The sequence below is a fragment of the Octodon degus genome, unplaced genomic scaffold (assembly GCF_000260255.1).
Source record: "Octodon degus isolate 3935 unplaced genomic scaffold, OctDeg1.0 scaffold00206, whole genome shotgun sequence".
Taxonomy (NCBI): Eukaryota; Metazoa; Chordata; class Mammalia; order Rodentia; family Octodontidae; genus Octodon; species Octodon degus.
This window is the reverse complement of record NW_004524782.1, coordinates 1436468-1453519: the sequence shown is the minus strand read 5'-3', so window position 1 is coordinate 1453519 and position 17052 is coordinate 1436468. Positions and strand designations below refer to the sequence as shown.

Sequence of the window (17052 nt, the reverse complement as noted above, 5' to 3'; positions counted from 1 at the left end):
AAGAAGAAGAAGAAGAAGAAGAAGAAGAAGAAGAAGAAGAAGAAGAAGAAGAAGAAGAAGAAGAAGAAGAAGAAGAAGAAGAAGAAGAAGAAGAAAAGGAAAGAGCTGAGCACGCATTTCTATTCTTTGGCAAGGACTCAAGCAAAATAAGAGCCGGGACTTCAGACCCATGAATGATGCGACTTTCTCTGTCATCAGTACGCAGGGAGTGGGAGCCCAATCCACAGGAATCATACAAATTAGGTACTACCAGTGAAACACAGAGATTGATGAAATCAACCTGGGAGCAGCTTCCAAGAACACTGACCAATCAACACACACATCGGCCGCGCCAGCCCAGCAGGGCGATGTGCAGCGCGGCGGCCCCGCCGCAGATCGTGGACACCCGGCGGAGCTGGCGGCAACGCTGGCAGACTTGCAGAGACAGATCTATGCTTCTGAAGGAAGCTACCTGGAAGACACTCGTGGCAATATTACTCGTGGCTGGGATCGCTATCTGACCAACCAAAAAAACTCCAACAGCAAAAATGATCGAGGGAAGCAGAAGTTTAAAGAAACCGAGTGGCTCTTCAGTAAATCTTCGGTCAAGTTGGCAGGAGTTCAGGACCAGCTCACTGAAAAGAGGGAGCCAGGAAGTGCGACAGAAAGGGACATTTCTCCGGACTTCCACAATGAGGAAAATGAGCCCAGCCCGGAGGACCTGAGGATCGGGATGCATCTGGGCAGGAAGTGGAGCCCCAGAAGTCTGCTTCTTCCACTTCCTCGGGGAGTCATCCTAGCAGCCATAAAACACGCAAGAATAAAGACCGGCACAGGTCAGGGACCCGCCCCCGCAGGGCCCATGACTGTTGGTGGGAAGGGGCCTTCCCAGAGCCAGAGAGCTCAGGATGGACAGAAATTCGTGACTCCAAATGAAACCAGCTCATGTTGTAAGGGAGGAGTTGGTGGGCAGTAGAGTGACCCTAAAGAAGGACTCCAGGACATCCTTCCACTGTTGCTAGCGCAGAACCCTAGCCCTAGCCCCAAGAACTTGGTTTAACATGGTGAATTTGAAATCCTTTCAGAAGAGAAAAAGGGGGACTAGAAATGGAATCTCCGTAAATTTGAAAAATGACACTAGTGTATGTTTGGGTAAAGTGGAATAATCTTTTGCTCCTACTCCTGATTGCTGCCTGCTCTTAAGAGAATTGATTTAATGTGCCTTGAAAAAAAATTTTAAATACATGTTTTTTGATCACTTCTGGAAAAAAGAAAAACATCAGTGTCATGTGACCAAAGACCAGGAGGCACTAGGAGGGTACTGTAGGAGGTCCCCATTCCCTGTAGTGAGAGACAGAGGGTGCACACCGTGACAAGGAAACTGAGGCAAGAACCACCAAAAATACCTCTGAAATTGTTCACCCTAGGACCTGGGCTTGTGTTGCTGACTGTGGAAAGGGTGACAGAAGCAAGCTGTGCTCTGGATCAGATGTCAGGAAGCCCTGGTTTCTGTCCCTGGGTGCTTTAGTACACCTTTTCTTGGCTGAGGAAAAAGAAACCAAGGTCATCTTAGTTTGTGCTACATCTAAGGGCACTGTGGTTGCGAGCAGCATACTGCACTGAGTAAATTACAAAGAACAAAGGTTTCTGTTGGCTCGCAGCTCTGTCTGAGGTTGAGGGACCGCTTCTTTGATGGCTTCATGCTGGCAGAGTAACGGGTGGCACTGGGCATCACACTAGGACACATGGGAGCACCCCAGAGACCTATGCCAACTGGCTTTCCCAGCAGATCCGCTCACTTATTTATCCATTAACCACATGACTTTTAATATTTTCAGACACACTAACCACCTCTTAAACATCCTATTGACCCACCTCTGTGTGTGTGTGTGTGTGTGTGTGCGCGTGCAATGCACATGTATGTGGCACTGGAAATGAATTCACAACATTTACACTGAGCCACATTCCCAATTTTATTTTTATATTTTGAGACAGGATCTTGTTAAGGTGCTAAATTGCCCTGCCTCCGCCTCCCAGGCTACCTGGGATTGTACATGTGTGCCCTCCTGCCTGGTTGCTCCTGCCCCTCAGCACCTCATAGGGAGGACTACACTTTAACATGCATTCAGAGGGGACAAACTAAAACATGCCAGGCTGCTATTTCAGTGCTACGGACTGGATTCCTTAAACAATAAATATGTATCTCACACCATTTTGGATGCTGGAATTCAGAGGCCAAGGTCTCAGCAGTCAGGGTCTTCATGAAGCCACCTCCTGGCTGAAGACCGCAGCCTTGTCAATGTACCCTCCCCATAGGACAGAGAGAACTCTGGCCTTTCCCCCATTACAAGACCAAAAAAAAAAAAAAAAAAAAAGAGCCAACAAGATAGCTCAGCAGACTAAGTGCTTGCTTAGGCAAGCACAGGGATGGGGTTTGATCTCTGGTACCACATGCCGTGCCAACCCCACCCCTGAACTGAGGCCTGGCATGGTGGTGCACGCCTGTAATCCTGGCACTAGGGAGGTTAAAAATTGGAGGATCCTCTTAATGAATAGAGGGATTTGTTCTCATGGTGTTTGTAAATAGGATATCGTGTCCACATCTTGTACAGCAATTAACTACTAGGAAGAATGTATGCAATGTGTTAATTATTGAAACTGTCCTACCAATTTGGCTTGAAACTGTCTCATTGCTATTTATTTCTCAATAAAATTATGAAAAAAACCAATTATTGTAAAAAAAAAAAATGGAGGATCACTGCAAGTCCACGCTTGTAGTAAGACCCTATACCAAATACATGAAAAAATAACAAAGACCAAAAATGGCATCTCTAATGGGTGTTTGATTGTGCCAACTGGAGCAAAATTAGAAACTTCACTAAAGCAGCCCAGCAATTCTACACCCTGAGGTGTCGAGGACCCACCCTGGGGCAGCCCAGCAGCAGGAGAGCATGAAGGGGAGAGGAGGAAGGACAGCTCAACTTCTGTTCTTTGGAGGAGCTCCAATCTTCCCCTTCAGCTCGGACGCCATCTCCTGGCTTCCAGCGTTGGTCTTCAGCCTTCTAGTGCAGTCTTCACCTTCTGCTTCAGATTCTTTAGCCTTCCGTTGTAGACTCTTCAGCACAAACCCCCCGGCCTCCCAACACAGGCTTGCATGGACACTGCATTGAGCTCCAGCCCTTGGACTGTGTTATGGTTTGTGTCTAGTTGCCCCCCGCCCCAAGCCTCACACAGTCATGGCGTGAACTTCTCGGCTTTGTGATTAATTCATGGTCTAGTTCTGGGATTAAGGGTCGGAGTGCTGCTGGGAGGTGTATGCGCCCCACCTGGCTGAGGCAGATAGCCTGAATGCAACAGAAGGGAGACAGACTTGCTCTCTGTAGCCACTGTTGCCACTACTCCTCCCATTTGTTCTTGCTCTTCTCTATTTGCCACCGCCATGAACTGCTGCCCTCTGTCATGTGCCGCTCTGCCTTGGAGCCAGCCCAGTATGGACTGAAAGCTCCCTGAACTGTCAACCAAATGAACCCTTCTTTCCTTCATTTTGGATCTTGGGTATTTGTCCCAGCAACGAGAGAAGAATAACTAAGACAGACTGTGTTATGGTTTGTGTCTAGTTGTCTTTCCAGTCTCGTGCAGTCTTTGGGGCAGCTTCAAGCTTGTGATAATCCAGGGCCCAATGATGGGATTGTGGGTGTAAGTGCCACCCGTCCTGGACAGGCAGCCTGCATGCAGTGTAGGAAGGGGACAGGCTGGCCGGCTGCCGCAGCGGCTGTCCTTCCTTTTACTCTTTGCTGTTTCCCACTGCCATGAACTGCTGCCCTCTGCCAGGTGCCCTCCTGCCTTGGAGCCAGTGAATACAGACTGAAAGGCTTGTGAGTTAAACAATCCCATCCTTCCTTCATTTTGGGTGTTGGATATTTTGTCCCAGCAATGACAGAAAAGTCACCGAGACAGACTGAATCCTTGGGATTCCAGTGCTCAGACGCCCTCTCTACACTGCCTCACCCAACCCTGAGGGTGACCATCATAAGGCAATCTCGTAACTTCTTATATACTTGAAGCTGGGTGTGGTGGCCCATACCTGTAATCCCAGCACATGAGCAGCTGAGGCAGGAAGACTGTGACTTTGAGACTAGTCTGGGGTACAAAGTGAGCTCAAGGCCAGCCTGAACTGCATAGTGCGGCGCTGCCTCAAGAAAACAAACAAACAAACACACAAACAAATTGTACATTTGTATACCTTGTGCTTCTCTAGTAGGGCTGTTGGTTGATTTTTTTTTTTTTTTTTTTTGTACTGGGAATTGAACTCAGGCCTTTGTATTTGCCAGACAGGTGCTGCGCCCACTGAGCTATTGCGCTGGCCCCTTGCTTCTGTACTACAACACTGACTGATAGACCACCTAGGGCTTCCCGTCCCTGTATCCCTGTCACTTCTGCCCAACCTCACTCCTCCAGCCCCGCCCCGCAGCCTACCCAGGAGCTCTGGAGGTCTGGAACAAAGCCCGCTCCTTTCTGAGGTTTCCCAGCATAAAATTAAGTGACAACAAGCCAATACTCAGCACCTGTTGTGTGAAACAAGGTGGAAGCATGCTGACTAGGCTTTCAAAGGAACAACCTCAAGGAAAAGCTGAAGCTCCTCAGCAGAGAAGACCAAAGTGAGCTTTACCTGGACAGACTGCCACGGCCTCTGGTGTCCTGCGGTGTCTTGTGTGACCAAAGGGGGGAGGGACAGCTGGTCTGAGAAGCAACTGGAAAGTGAGAGGCGGCAGGAGGGTGTCTGGTGGTGGAAAGTCCTTCGGGGTCCGGAGAAACCACAGATATTTCAGACATGAGTGCGGAGGGAAAGGGGAAGTTGGGTTATGGTCAGCAAAGGAAGGTGTGCGGAGGTGGCCTTCGGGCTCACCGTGATGCCGTTAGAAGGGGCAGCCGAAGAAGAGCCTCCCTGGAACACAGCAGCGTGGACGGCGAGCTCCTGCGGAGGAACCGAGGCAGCCGGGCGGCACGCAGGGGTGGGGACGGCAGGGCAGACGCAGCCGGGCTGGCGGAGGCCAGCGGGACTCCCCCTTCGAGCCTCACAGGTGCAGCATGCAGTTGGAGGTTTTTTTTTTTTTTTTTTTTTTTTTTTTTTTTTTAAAAAAACCCCTGTTTTTTTTTTTTCAAAAAAAAAGACACCTGAAAAAAAAAAAAAAAAAAAAAAAAAGAGAGAGAGCCAAATGGCATCGTACAGACCCGAGATGAGGTGGAAGTGAGGGAAAAGGACTGAGAATCCACTCAGGAAAGCTGGTAACTAGCGCCAAGGAACCGGCAAGGGAAGGATGGAAAAGGGTGCTGCGTGCAAGAGAGGCGTTTCCAAAACAGGCGAAATGGTGTGGGGGAGAGAACCCCTAAAGACCCTTGCGCACATCAGAGGTGATCCGACCACAGCCTTCTTCTCCATTGTAGAGGAAGGGGGCGAGGTGCCCCACTGAGCTGTCAACTCTAGAGACTCCAACTCCGGGCCTGGGATCGAGGGCTCCCCGATAGCGTCACAAGAAGGCACCGCACCGCTCCCGGAGCCCTCCGAGCAGTCCTGGGACTGCGTGGCGTTGGCACCACCCGTGTCCTGCAGCCATCCCCGGAAGGGGTCTTCATCTTTTTTTGGCACCAGAAATTGGCCAAGGACCACAGAGGCCTTGTCAACACCTCTTTCCTCCAACTTCTTGCCCAGGGCTTCACCAGTCCAAGCCAGGGTCCCCACTGGCTTTGCTTTCTTCTTCTTCTTCTTCTTTTTTTTTTAAATGAATATTCCAACTTTATTGAAAGTAGAATAACATACATTAATGACACATCCAGAGTTTTACATAAAACAAATCTAGTTTGTCAGCTACAGATTTAGGCTATGCAAGTAACAGTTAAACAGATTTTAATTAGGAAAATACTAAGGTGTGTCCAAGGATTTTTTTTTTTTAATTGTATTTAGCCCGAGGTCTCACTATGCAGCTTGGACTCATAGTGATCCTCCTGTTTTAGCCGACTAGACTCTGGGATTATAGCCATCCTCGGAGGGTCTCCCTCTTTCTTCCACCAAGGGACTCACAGGGAAGGATGAGAAAGGGAGATGTATGCAAGAGAGATGTTTCCAAAACAGCTGTGAACTCTAGACACTCACTTTCTCCCCCAGAAAAAAAAAATTTTTGAGTGTTTACAGGGCAAAGTGAATCTCAGGCATGATGAAATACAGGGATAGTGTTTTGGCAGAAAGGGAACTTGATTGGATGGATAACTTCAAGTGGAGCACTTTTTGGTTTGGAAAGTTTGCGGGGATTTTTGTTTTTTTTTTTTTTTTTTTTTTTTTTTTTTTTTTTGAGTCAGGAGGATCACTGAGTTGGAGGGGATAACCTGGGCTACAAAGTTAGTTCATTCAGCCTGAACTGCATAGTGAATCCCTGTCTCAAAAAAGAAAAACAAGCAGCCACTTTCTCCTCATTTATTCTTTTTAAAACTCCTGGGCTGTGGAGAAAGCTAAGTGATCTAAGCGCCTGCCTAGGCAAACGCGAGGACCAGGTTCGATTCCTGGTACCCCAAGCCATGCCAGCCACCGAAACCGGGCATGGTGGCACAGGGCTGTGTGTTTCCAGAGTTCTCTAGAGGGTGGAGGGTGGGGTCTGGGGGATCCATGAAAGAAAGGTAACATTTGCAAAACTGGCAAATGATCTAGGTTTACTTACTTGCCTTTAAAAAAATACACCTTGGGGCTGGAGAGATGGCTCAGTGGTCTAAAGCACCTACTTAGAACAAGCTTGGCAAGGCATCAGGGACCGCGGTTCGATCCCCCAGAACCACATGCCAGCCAGCCCCGCCCCCTGGTGGGCTGAGCGGGCCACACACACACACACCACTCTCTCTCTCTCTCTCTCTCTCTCTCTCTCTCTCTCTCTCTCTCTTTCTCTCAAATAAATAAAAATAAAAATAAAAAAAATAAAAAAAAAATAAAAAAATACACCTTGGGCTGGTGAGATGGCTCAGTGGTCTAAAGTACCTACTTGGAACAAGCTTAGCAAATGCACAGGGACCGCGGTTCAATCCCCCAGTACCACATGCCAGCCCGCCCCACTCCCAGTGGGCTGAGCTGGCCACACACACACACACACACAAATAAATAAATAAATAAAATAAATTTAAAAAAAATAAAATAAATAAATAAATAAATACACCTATCAGGAAGAAAGATATGAAACGCACATCATGAACACTGAGGAAATGCTACTGCAAAAATGTTTAATATAAATTACCACAAATGAAAAAAAATCTAAAAAATTTAAGAGTAGCATAACTTTCAAAGATCACAAAGACATCCTACATCTTTTTTTTTTTTAAATTTTGAGACAGGATCTCACTATGCAGCTCAGGCTGGCCTTGAGCTCACTTTGTAGCCTGGGCTGCAGCGACCTGGGTGCCGGAACTACAGGCGCGTGCTACGATGCCCCGCAGACATCCTGCATCTTAAATTTAAGTCCACTTCTGATTTGTTTGAGTTAAGTGTCTCAGGCTGGTTCAGGCTGGCCCTGACTCCCTGACAGCCCAGCGTGGCCTTGAATGAATGGCAGCCCTCCTGCCTTGCCAATTCTGTTTTCTTAGTTACGGTTATGTAAACTGTTTGATCAAATCAGTTTTTTACTTCCTTTTGGTTTGATACTGGAGATTGAAGTCCATGCTTTGCATTGGGAATCCAGTACCTTGGGGACTGGGGAGATGGCTCAGTAGAATAAGCACTTGCCTGGCAAGCACAAGGGCCTGAGTTCAATCCCCAGTTCCTCCAAAAAAAACAAAAAGAAAAGAAACCTGGAATCCAGGACCTAATGCACAGTAGGTAAAGGTCCCCACTGGCTTTTCCCCCACAGGTTCTGCAATGAAGTCTCGGCGCTTTGGGGACGCTGTTATCTTGATCAGGCTTAACCAGCAGCTTTACTTCTGCTAAAAGTTCCTCCTCCCACTACCCAGCTGCTCTCAAAGAGGCCTTAACACTAGAACTTCCTTGGAGTTTCCTTCTAAATAAAATAAGAGGCTGAAGAAACGCTTGAGTGAAGAGGGCCTTGGTGTGATGCTTATTTATCAAATGACTCTGGCTGCTGTGTTGAGAAGCCAAAGGGGGAGCAGGGAGGATCAACCACTGTCATTCAGCTGCCCGAGGGGGGTGGCTGGGGCACAGCAGGTGACACAAACACCTGCAGACCTTTCTAATCACCACCACTGGGATGGGGGGATGCTACTGGCATTTAGTGGGCCAAGGTTGGGGAGCCACTTGGTATCATGGGTGCATGGGGATTTCCCCTCCAGCAGCCTCTGACTCGGGTCATCAGGGCTGTGAAATTGAGCGACTCTGCACAAAGGAGAATAGGCAGCAGGCACAGGGATTGGTGGGTGGATATTTTTTAATGTCACATAGTAACTGCACCTGTGTATGGGATGGAGCAGGCTGGCTCAATGCACATACACAATGTGGAATGATCAAAACAGAAAGAGCACACCCATAGCCCTACCACTCTCTGAGGTCTTATCTTCTCGTTGGAAACAGAAGATGCTGCCCTGTACTGTAGAACACTAGAACTTACTTCTTTTTAACAATGTAGACATCTGGGGCCGGTGAGATAGCTCAGCGGACTAAAGTGCCTGCTTAGGCAAGCTTAGGCAGGCAAGCGCAGGGACCATGGTTCGATCCCCAGCACTGTATGATGCACCAGTCCCACCCCCAGGGCAGGCTGAGCTGGCCATTGTCCAGGCATAGTGGTGCGTGCCTGTAATCTCAGCTCTAGGAAGGCTGAAAGTAGGAGGATCACTATGAGTCCAAGCTGTGTAGTAAGGCCCTGTAACAACCAAATACATTAAAAATAATAATGTTGGTATCTATTACCCCAATTCCTCTGCCCCTTCTCCTGCCTACCCTTCCTTCTCCTCCAAATCACATGAGCAACATTTTTTTACCTGCCACATATAAGTGAGAATATGCAGGGGTTTTTGTTGTTGTTGTCTGGTTCATTTCATTTAACATCATGTCCTCTAACCCATTCATTTCGCCATAAAAGACAGAATTTCAATATTTTGTGGCTGCACAGAATCCCACTGTGTGCACACGCTGTGTCTTCTCCCTCCATTCACCCAGTGACAGGCATCTAGTTTAATTCTCAATCTTGGCTTCTGTGAATGGCATTGTGAACACACGGGAGCGCGGGTAGCCGTTTTATATAGCGGGCAGGAGGGGAGACTTCTATACCTTTTGCCATAATTACTGTTAGTTCAAACGTCAACACTTTACAAGTCAAACTCACAGGAAGCGTCGACGCGTTGTAGACGGCACTCAGGCAAAAGCGGACCTCCGAAGGTGCGCAGACTGGGCAGACGTCGACACATCACAAGGGTGTCTACACGGCTGAAAAGGACTTTGCCATGGCGATAATTGGTGCCCGTCCTGTACCCCTGAATCGATGTCAAGTGAGCAGGAAACAGCGAGGGTTAAAATGAAATTTTATGAGCCATCGGCACTTTCTTCACTGTTGTGACGATTTATCTTGCTGTTTTGTTTTGTTTTTTTTTTTTCTTCTGAACGCAATCATACACTCATAGGAAGCTGGAACAAGCACAGATGAAGTCCCGTGGGCCCTGCCCTGGGCTTCCCCAGCGTTAGCGTCTGACACAGGCCCAGCACAGCGTGGACTGCAAAGCACCAACACTGATAGGTCCTGTTTGCAAGCCAGGGGTGAAACAGGCCATGGAGGGAGGGGATCCTGATGCACGCCGACGTGTCCATGTCAAGGGCTGAGGAGAGGCCATTAAAGGAGATGAGGCAGGAGCGAAGCCAGGAGGAAAGCTGGGGTGGTGGTGCGACGCCTCCTCTGCGCTCCACTGCAGAAAGGGCTCCTGCAGGCGTCTCCACTTGCACATGTGGGCGGGGCGCCAAGCGAGGGCAAGGGAGCCGCGCAGGGTGACCCAAAGCCCTCCGCGAGAGAACGAGGGGCTGAGCGCGCCCGGAGCTTCTGAGAAGGAGGTACTCTGGGGAAATGAGAACGGAAGCTGCCTATTTGTCCCAGTAATTTAGAGGTTTTGAGGATCATTATGGAGTCGCTGGAGTGAATCGGGAGGAATGGGAGACAAAGCTGGGCCGGATGGAAAGCGAGTGAAGGAAGCTATGTCTGTGCAGAAAAGTATCCGGCAAGAGAGCTCGACTCTCTGCAGAGTACGGGGGATGGGCTGGCGGTCTCCGAACCATCTCTGGAAGCTCAGGCCAACCCACAGCAGGGTCCCTGAAGGGTCCCCACCCACTCTCTTTCCACCCCTTCCTCTCAAGTTCAGCTGAGGCCACGAGACCCAAGCTGTCCTCGATGGGTACTGGAGTTTGCAGCCTCCCCGTCCCAAAGCTGTAGTGGGGAAAGTTGTCAGAATCAAAATGGACTCTCTGGTGCCAAACACTATCAAAACTACATAAACAGGTGAACCTAGGACCCCACAAGGAGGGGGAGTCCTGTGGGGCTTGGGACAAGGGCTTCACAGAACCAGAAGCACGGCTTCCCACAAGGACCACCACAACCTCACAAAGAAACCTGTTCAGCCCAGACATCTGCCCATCAACTGTGGACTCAACCTTGGCCTGGGGTCGTCTTTGGCACTGGTTCTCATAGCGAAGGATTCTATTATTTCCCTCACCCGTACTGGGGACAGTCACCCTCAGCATCCCCAGGAGGTTGGCCCCTGAAAAGGCCCAGGTCCCTTGTACCATATAGGGTGATGGTACTTAGGTCCACCCTACATACTTTCTCTTACATACATTCACTCATCCCCAGATGACCCATAATGCTTAGCACGGTGCAAGTTCTACAGAAATAGTTACTGCATTTTAGAGAATAAACACAAGGACAAGAAAAAATGTGTGCTAACTCAGGATAGACACAATTATTTTAGTGCTTCATTAAGTTGGTGGCATCTGTGGACATAGAACCCACGAATTCTGATGGTGGACTGTTCTCTGTATCATCAGCTTGGGGCCAGAGAGATGGCTGAGTAGAATAAGCACTTTCCTGTGTCATCAGCTCAGACCCTGTGGAGGTGAGAAGAATACAAGGAACAGCTAACGGTCACTTCTAGCCAGCGACCTGTCCTGACCTCCCTCTACTAGAAGGAATGACCACTCCATCCCTGGGACCACTAGGAATGTCCGCCCCAGCATCTCTAGGCATCTATGAGCATCTTGGTGCTTTTCTGTACCTAAGACTCTTCATTTATCAAAGCAGGTGTTCTTGAGATCAGACACCTGGTGGGATTCATATCCGGGTCCCCCACGGGCTTCCCAGTAGAGGCACACAGTGTGTGGAGGCTGGAGGCTGAGTACTGAGTCTCTACCCGATTCAGAATCTTCTCAGAAAGGCCCAGTAAAGGGCGGCACTGTGGGGTTTTCATTCCTCTAGCTTGCATGGCGCTCCCCTGCCTTTTCCATTGCCAGCTGTGGGCCATGGTACTTGTCTTAAGTACTCTTGTTGCTGGGACAAAATACCCAACACTCAGAATTAAGGAAGGAAAGGTTTATTTAGCTCACAGTTAGTGGAGGTTTCTGTTCGTACTCGGCAGGCTCCCAGGCAGAGCGGCACATGGCAGAGGGCAGCTGTTCATGGTGGTGGAGAACACCCAAGAGCAAAAGGAGGGGCAGCAGGCCAGCCTCTCTCCTCTCCTTACATCCTAACGCAGATCACCTGCCCCAGGGCAGGTGCAGCATCCACACCCACAGTAAGTAATCACAAATTCCAAAAGCCGCCCCAAAGCTGCATGAGGCTTTGGGGGAGCAACTAGACACAAACACTAAGAGTATTCTAACCCCAACACGTGTTACCAGAAAGTCACCAACTGTCTGGCGGCCGAGGGGGTGGGCAGAGCTTCTCCCGGAGGATGAAGGGGTAGGATACAGACCATTCTACAGTAGCCCTCTTTAGAAGAACTTTTTAAAAAAGCAAGCCAGGGGCTGGGGAGATGGCTCAGTGGAATAAGCGCTTCTCTGGCAAGCTTAAGGGCCTGAGTTCGATCCCCAGTTCTGCAAAAAAAGGGGGGGGGCCGCGGAGATGGCTCAGCAGAATAAGCACTTCCCTGGCAAGCACAAGGGCCTGAGTTCGATCCCCAGTTCTGCAAAAAAAGGGGGGGGGCCGCGGAGATGGCTCAGCAGAATAAGCACTTCCCTGGCAAGCACAAGGGCCTGAGTTCGATCCCCAGTTCCGGAAAAAAAAAAAAAAAGCAAGCCATCTCCTTAAATTTAAATTTCCAATGAAACAAAAAAATATTAACATGACTAGGTGTCACTGAATACTTTTGACGTTCTTACACTATGACTTGAAGAAAAAAAAAGCGGAGTTTTTTTTGTTTGTTTGTTTTGTTTTTTTTTTTTCCCCGGTAGAGGAGGAGATTGAACTCAGGGCCTTGCACTTGCCAGGCAAGCGCTTGTTCTACTGAGCTGTCTCCCCAGCCCCGGGACTCATTTTTTAATCCTGAAATCCAACTTCACAGACCTTGTGCCTCCTTCTCTGACTGAACCAGCCCCTCCTGCCACCGCCCTCTCCGCAGGGACCCTCAGAAGGGTTCTGCAAACTTTCACTTCTGCTTCCTGCGTGACCCAGGGCACAGAGGAACCTTGCCAGTAGCTCGCCCCCACAACAGCCAGGCCCCACGGGACCAGACACCAGTGCTTCTGTCCGTCCCTCCCCCAGCCAGGGCTGCCTGGGGGAAAGAGCAGTTCTGGGTGCCCACAACCCCGGCATCCCAGCCCACCACAAGGTGGAGAGGCCAGGTGGGCGAGGTGGGCGGGGAGCAGAGAGAAGGGGCCGACCAGCCCTCGGTCCAGGGGCTCGGAGCCCCCACGACTCGGCTTCCGTCTCCACTTCCCTTTCTGTCTGCTGGCTGCCGCCGTGAACCACAGCACAACAGCAGCATGAGCTCACCTCAGGCGGGTCCAGGCGCCTCCTAAGACCATGCTGCTCCTTGTGGCCCTGATGTCCTCGCTGCTGGGCGGTGAGTGGGCCACGGGCCGAGGGCCCCCGGCGGGGCTGGGTGCAGCTGCAGGCTGAGCTTCTGTCTCCTTTAGGGTCCGGAGCCTGGCTGCACGGTTACAAGATTACTGTGGAGAGGTCGGTGACCGTGCAGGAGGGCCTGTGCATCCTCGTGCCCTGCACCTTCTCCTACCCTGAGGACTCCCAGAACTTTTACCCAGTGTATGGCTACTGGTTCAAAGAACCAACCAACACAGAGTCTGGAAATCCCGTGGCCACGAACCGCCCAGACAAAGATCTGCTCCCAAGCGCGGAAGGCCGATTCCGGCTGGAGGGGGATCCCCGCGAAAAGAACTGCGCCCTGCTGATCAGAGACGCACAGCGGAGGGACCAGGGGCCGTACTTCTTCCGGGTGGAGAAGGGCATTGCAGTGAGATACAATTTCAAGGAAAACAAGGTCTTGCTAACAGTGACAGGTACGCAGCATGCGGGGATGCCCTGCCTGTCACACCAGGGCAGGACCACAGGGACAGCCCAGGGCTGAGCGGGACGGACTCACAGGGACCCACTAGGGTGGCCCCATTTCTCGCAGGCCTGACTCAGAAGCCGGATGTCTTCGTTCCTGAGATCTTGGTGGCCGGGCAGCCCGTGACAGCGCTCTGCGTGTTTAACTGGACCTCCGAGCAATGTCCAGTCCCTGCCTTCTCCTGGGCAGGGTCCGCCCTGGACTGGGAAGGAATCCGGGTACCAGGCGCCCCCTACTCCTTGCTCAGGCTCACACCAGGCCCCCAGGACCAGGACTCTGAGCTCACCTGCCGAGTGGACTTAAGGCGTGGCCTGAACGCTCAGAGGACAGTCAGGCTGAGCGTGACCTGTGAGTGTGCCACGGCCCCAGGGGTGTGCATGGCCCCAACACAGAGGCTCACATTGGTGAGGTCCATGTGGGGCAGTGTGTGGAGCCCTGGGTGCCATCTGGGCCCTGCGAGGGGTGGTGTTGGAGGGGTTCTTTCTTGCGGTGGGGAACAAAGCATCCCGCTGGGAGTCAGCCCTCAATCTTATTGCAGATTCCCCCCAACATCCTGTGATCAGCATTTCCCAGGACAACGGGGCAGGTACTGAGGGCCTTTGGGTGGGGCAGGGCCAGGCCTTGGGGAAAGCTCGGGGCGTCTCTGCCTGTAGCCCTTCTCCCTCATCCTGTCTGGCTCTGTCTCTCCAGCCCAGGAGATGCAAGAAAATATCCCATACGTGGAAGTCCACAAGGACCAGCTCGTCTGGCTCCTCTGTGATGCTGACAGCCGGCCCCCTGCCACACTGACCTGGGAGCTGGGGGGCAGAGTCGTTTCTGAGTCCCCTCCCTCAGGACCCAGACCCCTAAGGCTGGAGCTGCCCAGGGTGAAGCCTGAGGATGCGGGGCGCTACACCTGCCTAGCGGAGAGCAGCCTGGGCTCCAAGCACCGCACCCTGGACCTCTCAGTGCAGTGTGAGTGGACAGAGCAGCTTGTGCTGAGAGGGACGGGGTGGACACAGGGGCAGGCAGGTCCCAGAGCCCGAGGAAGCTGGAGCCCCAGGCCTACAGGATCAGGCTTCTCTGACTGGATGGATGGGCGGTGCTAATGGGGACCCGCGGGTGCCTGTCCTTCCCACTTCTTCTCGCTCCTGAGTGGATCCTCTGCCTTGAGGAAAACCCCAGACCCCTGGAGCAGCTTCTCTGTCTGTACTGCAGATCCTCCTGAGGACCTGAGAGTGACGGTTACCCAAGCAAACAGCACAGGTAGGAGGCGACAGAGGGACCAGGGCCTCTGCTGCCCAGGCCATGCAGCTACACATGGATTCTCTGCTTCCCTCTGCAGTCCTGGAAATCCTGGGGAACGGCACCTCCCTGCCTGTCCTGGAGGGCCAGAGCCTGCGCCTGGTGTGCATCACCCACAGCAAGCCCCCAGCCACATTGAACTGGATCTTGGGGACACAGGCTCTGAATCCCTCCTGGCTGACCGCCCCTGGGGTCCTGGAGCTGTCCCGGGTGCAGCTGGAGCATGAAGGGGAAGTCACCTGCCATGCGGAGAACCCACTGGGCTCCCACAGTGTCTCTCTGCGCCTCTCTGTGCACTGTGAGTGGGGCGGGTACCCCTGAGACCTGGGAAGGGGACACCTGTGACCCTCCTCCCCCTCCCACAGATGCCCCCCAGGTGCTGGGCCCCACGTGCTCCTGGGAGGCCGCGGGTCTGCACTGCAGCTGCTGGTCCAGGGCCCGGCCAGCCCCGTCCCTGCGCTGGTGGCTCGGGCAGGGACTGCTGGAGGGGAACAGCAGCAACGCCTCCTTCATGGTCACCTCTAGTGCCTCCGGGCCCTGGGCCAACAGCTCCCTGAGCCTCCCAGCGGGGCTGAGTTCCGGCCTCAGGCTCAGCTGCGAGGCACAGAATGTGCATGGGGTGCACAGCGCCACTGTTCTGCTGCTGCCAGGTCTGAGCCCTGGGATGGAGCCTCTGCTGTGGAAGAGGGTTGAGCTGGCAGGTGGCACTGTCCTGTGGTTAGAGCAGGAGCTGGGGGTGTACAGAGCCTGCATCTTAGGCTTAGGGTAGAGAAAAAGAAGTGTCTGGCACGACCCCTCCAGGTTGTGGTTGTGGGACTTTAAAGAACGGATGTGGCCGCAGATGGGGGTGGGGGCTGGCACAGGACACATGTGGGGAAATGGTCACCATTGTCATCCTGTGCAGACGAGACGCCCAGCTCCACTGCCTTCTCCAGGGGAGTGCTCGTGGGAGTCTGCAGCACGGCTCTCCTTTCCCTCTGCCTCATCTTCCTCCTGTAAGTTGGGAGAAGCGGCAAGGGTGTGGGGTGTTGGGGCTGGGGGCTGGGTGGGGGTTGCAAAGGGAAGGAGACGCAGTGCATGCCAAGGTGCGGTGCCTCTGCCCAGCATGAAGGTGCGGAGGACCACACACTCCCAGGTGGCCACCCCGGAGCCCAAGTTCTCCCGGAGCAGCACCATCCTGGATTACATCAATGTGGTCCCGAAAGCTGGGGCCCTGGTAAGTGTATCCCCTGTTAAGAGTTGATCCATTGTGTCAACGTGAGAAGTCTACAGGCTTAACTAAGGGACTCAGCGGGGTGCCAGGAGGCCTCACAGTGTAAGAGACGGAGTGAGCGCTGTGCCAGCCCTAGGGCCTGCATGCAATGCAAGGCAGGAAAAGCAGCTTGCTCTCGCCCTTTTTGCTCCTGTTCCTCTTGCTGTCCTCCACCACCATGAACTGTGGCCCCTCTGCCATGGGCCACCCTGCCTGCAGCCAGCTGATTATGGACTGACATCTCCACACACTGTGAGCTCAAAGAACCCTTCCTCCCTCGACTTCAGGTGTCAGGTATTTTGTCTGAGTGACAAGAGAAAAGTAACTAAAACACCGCCACTGCCTGCTCTGTGGCTGGAATTGAGCGCCCCTGCCCCTTCTGCATGCACCCTTCCCTGCCTTCCCCACTTTCACATTGAAGACACTGAGATGGTAAAAAGCATCAGGTACTGGGTTCAAATTCTGGCTCCCGCCAAGCCTTCCTCTCTCTTCCTCTGCTCCCTTCAAACGGTGTTGAGGATTAGGATGCAGGCACTGTCTCAGTACGTAGTGGTCACTTCACGGCTGCCCCTACCAAAGATGCAACTACTCGTCACTACTTCATTTTATTTTATTTTATTTTTTGGTGGTACTGGGGATTGAACTCATGACCTTGAACTTGCCAGGCCAGCACTTATTCTACTGAGCCATCGCCCCAGCCCTCGTCACTACTTCATATGCACATATGTAGCTGTGTGTGGTATTCAGTACCCAAGACATCAGTGTGAAGCTGTCTGTGAAACTGGTCTGCTCACAAGTCCCTTAGCTTCCTGCCTCACCCTGAACCCTCACTGGGGGAAGCAGAGCTGCCCGAGAGCCTAGAACAAAATATACAGCCCCTGTAAAATGTTTAGAAGAAGCCAGGTAGGGGCCGGGGAGATGGCGCAGTGGTCTAAAGCACCTACTTAGAACAAGCTCAGCAAAGCACAGGGACCGCGGTTCAATCCCCCAGCACCACATGCCAGCCAGCC

The 17052-nt window shown here is 52.1% G+C and overlaps 1 protein-coding gene and 1 pseudogene across 1 annotated transcript in view; one reads left to right on the top strand and one right to left on the bottom strand.

Annotated features, from left to right (window-relative positions):
• Positions 1-5507: 5507 nt before the first annotated feature.
• LOC101560831 lies at positions 5508-10732 on the bottom strand (annotated as a pseudogene).
• Positions 10733-12667: 1935 nt separating this feature from the next.
• The window catches only part of Siglec10 (sialic acid binding Ig like lectin 10), a 7481-nt gene continuing 3096 nt past the window's right edge, over positions 12668-17052 (top strand). Inside the window, exons 1-10 of the mRNA XM_004644672.2 lie at positions 12668-13002; positions 13076-13456; positions 13573-13854; positions 14045-14092; positions 14197-14460; positions 14704-14751; positions 14831-15088; positions 15156-15440; positions 15695-15785; positions 15895-16006. Of these exons, the coding sequence (XP_004644729.1) occupies positions 12963-13002; positions 13076-13456; positions 13573-13854; positions 14045-14092; positions 14197-14460; positions 14704-14751; positions 14831-15088; positions 15156-15440; positions 15695-15785; positions 15895-16006 (1809 nt within the window). The 5' untranslated portion in view covers positions 12668-12962. The remainder of the gene's footprint in view (positions 13003-13075; positions 13457-13572; positions 13855-14044; positions 14093-14196; positions 14461-14703; positions 14752-14830; positions 15089-15155; positions 15441-15694; positions 15786-15894; positions 16007-17052) is intronic.